Raw genomic sequence first — 1,053 nt, 5'->3', positions numbered from 1 at the left:
AAAAAAACCAGTCCTGTTGATATAGAAACTTTTCTTTATATTTCTATTTCAAAAGAGTCGGCTTTGTTTTCTTTTCCACACCTTTAAAAAGCCTGTAAGTGAAGTTGTGTGTAATGTAGTAAGTTATGAACATTGAGATGCAGGAGTTAAGATATATTTAAAATAAGGTTTCTTTGACAGGCTTTGCATCTTTTAACTTCTAGTCCTTTCTTGTTTTTTAGCATCAACAATGTTTAGCAGTATTCAGCAGAGTGAAATTTACTCGAGTGTTACTGACGGTGCTTATAGCCTTTACTAAGAAAGAGGTAAGGGCGTTTACTATAATTTGTCTCCCTGTTTTAGTGATTTGGGGATGTAATGCCTTACTGAAGCAATTCTGAGACTTTTCCATTGAAGTGCTCCTGACCTCAGATACACAGCACTTAGCGTCTGGTATATTTACCTCAGAGTAACTGATAATTTTTCTCTAGAAGTCACATGAGTTTTATATTCTGTTCCATAAATATCCTTGTCTGTTGTTGATATAAAAATAAAATTTTATATTACTTGGTAAATAAAACAATAAAAGCTGAAATTGCTTGTGGATTGTCATATTTTTTGAGTCGAAAAGGAGAAAGAAAATTGAGAATTTTAGGTAGACTATTCGTCCCTTCAGTTAAATAATTAAGTTGGATTTGTATAGAACCAAAAGCAAGCCCTAATTGGTGAATATTTTTTCTTTTACTTATTTTTGCATTAACCCAAGTCAATTACAGACTAATTTATGATGATTTCTTAAGTGGTAAGTACAGATCCAGCATTTAACATTGACCTAACTTCTGTGATTGTTTTTTCCTGTTGTTTTTCCCCCCACTTTGATGAATGACATAGTAGAACTATTGAAATTTTTTTCATTTTCCAGTTGACTGCATCTCTGGTTTTTATTTTCAAAAAATTAGATTAATAAAGTAAACCAGAAATGTTTCCTATTGTTTTCTAATGGATCCTGCAAGATACAGATGTGAGTAAAAAAAGCAATTTCTATCATAATAGGATTTGGACATCCTGTATTAA

At 31.4% G+C, this 1,053-nt stretch overlaps 1 protein-coding gene across 1 annotated transcript in view; it reads left to right on the top strand.

The window, feature by feature from the left end:
- NAA35 (N(alpha)-acetyltransferase 35, NatC auxiliary subunit) overlaps positions 1 to 1,053 on the top strand; it is a gene marked incomplete at its 5' end in the record, with an annotated part of 66,928 nt that overhangs the window by 5,822 nt on the left and 60,053 nt on the right. The window contains one exon of the mRNA XM_008587573.1: positions 222 to 305. Coding sequence (XP_008585795.1) covers positions 222 to 305 — 84 coding nt within the window. The remainder of the gene's footprint in view (positions 1 to 221; positions 306 to 1,053) is intronic.

The sequence above is a fragment of the Galeopterus variegatus genome, unplaced genomic scaffold (genome assembly GCF_000696425.1).
Source record: "Galeopterus variegatus unplaced genomic scaffold, G_variegatus-3.0.2 Scaffold4441, whole genome shotgun sequence".
NCBI classification, from domain to species: Eukaryota; Metazoa; Chordata; class Mammalia; order Dermoptera; family Cynocephalidae; genus Galeopterus; species Galeopterus variegatus.
This window is presented reverse-complemented; position numbering and strand designations above follow the sequence as displayed.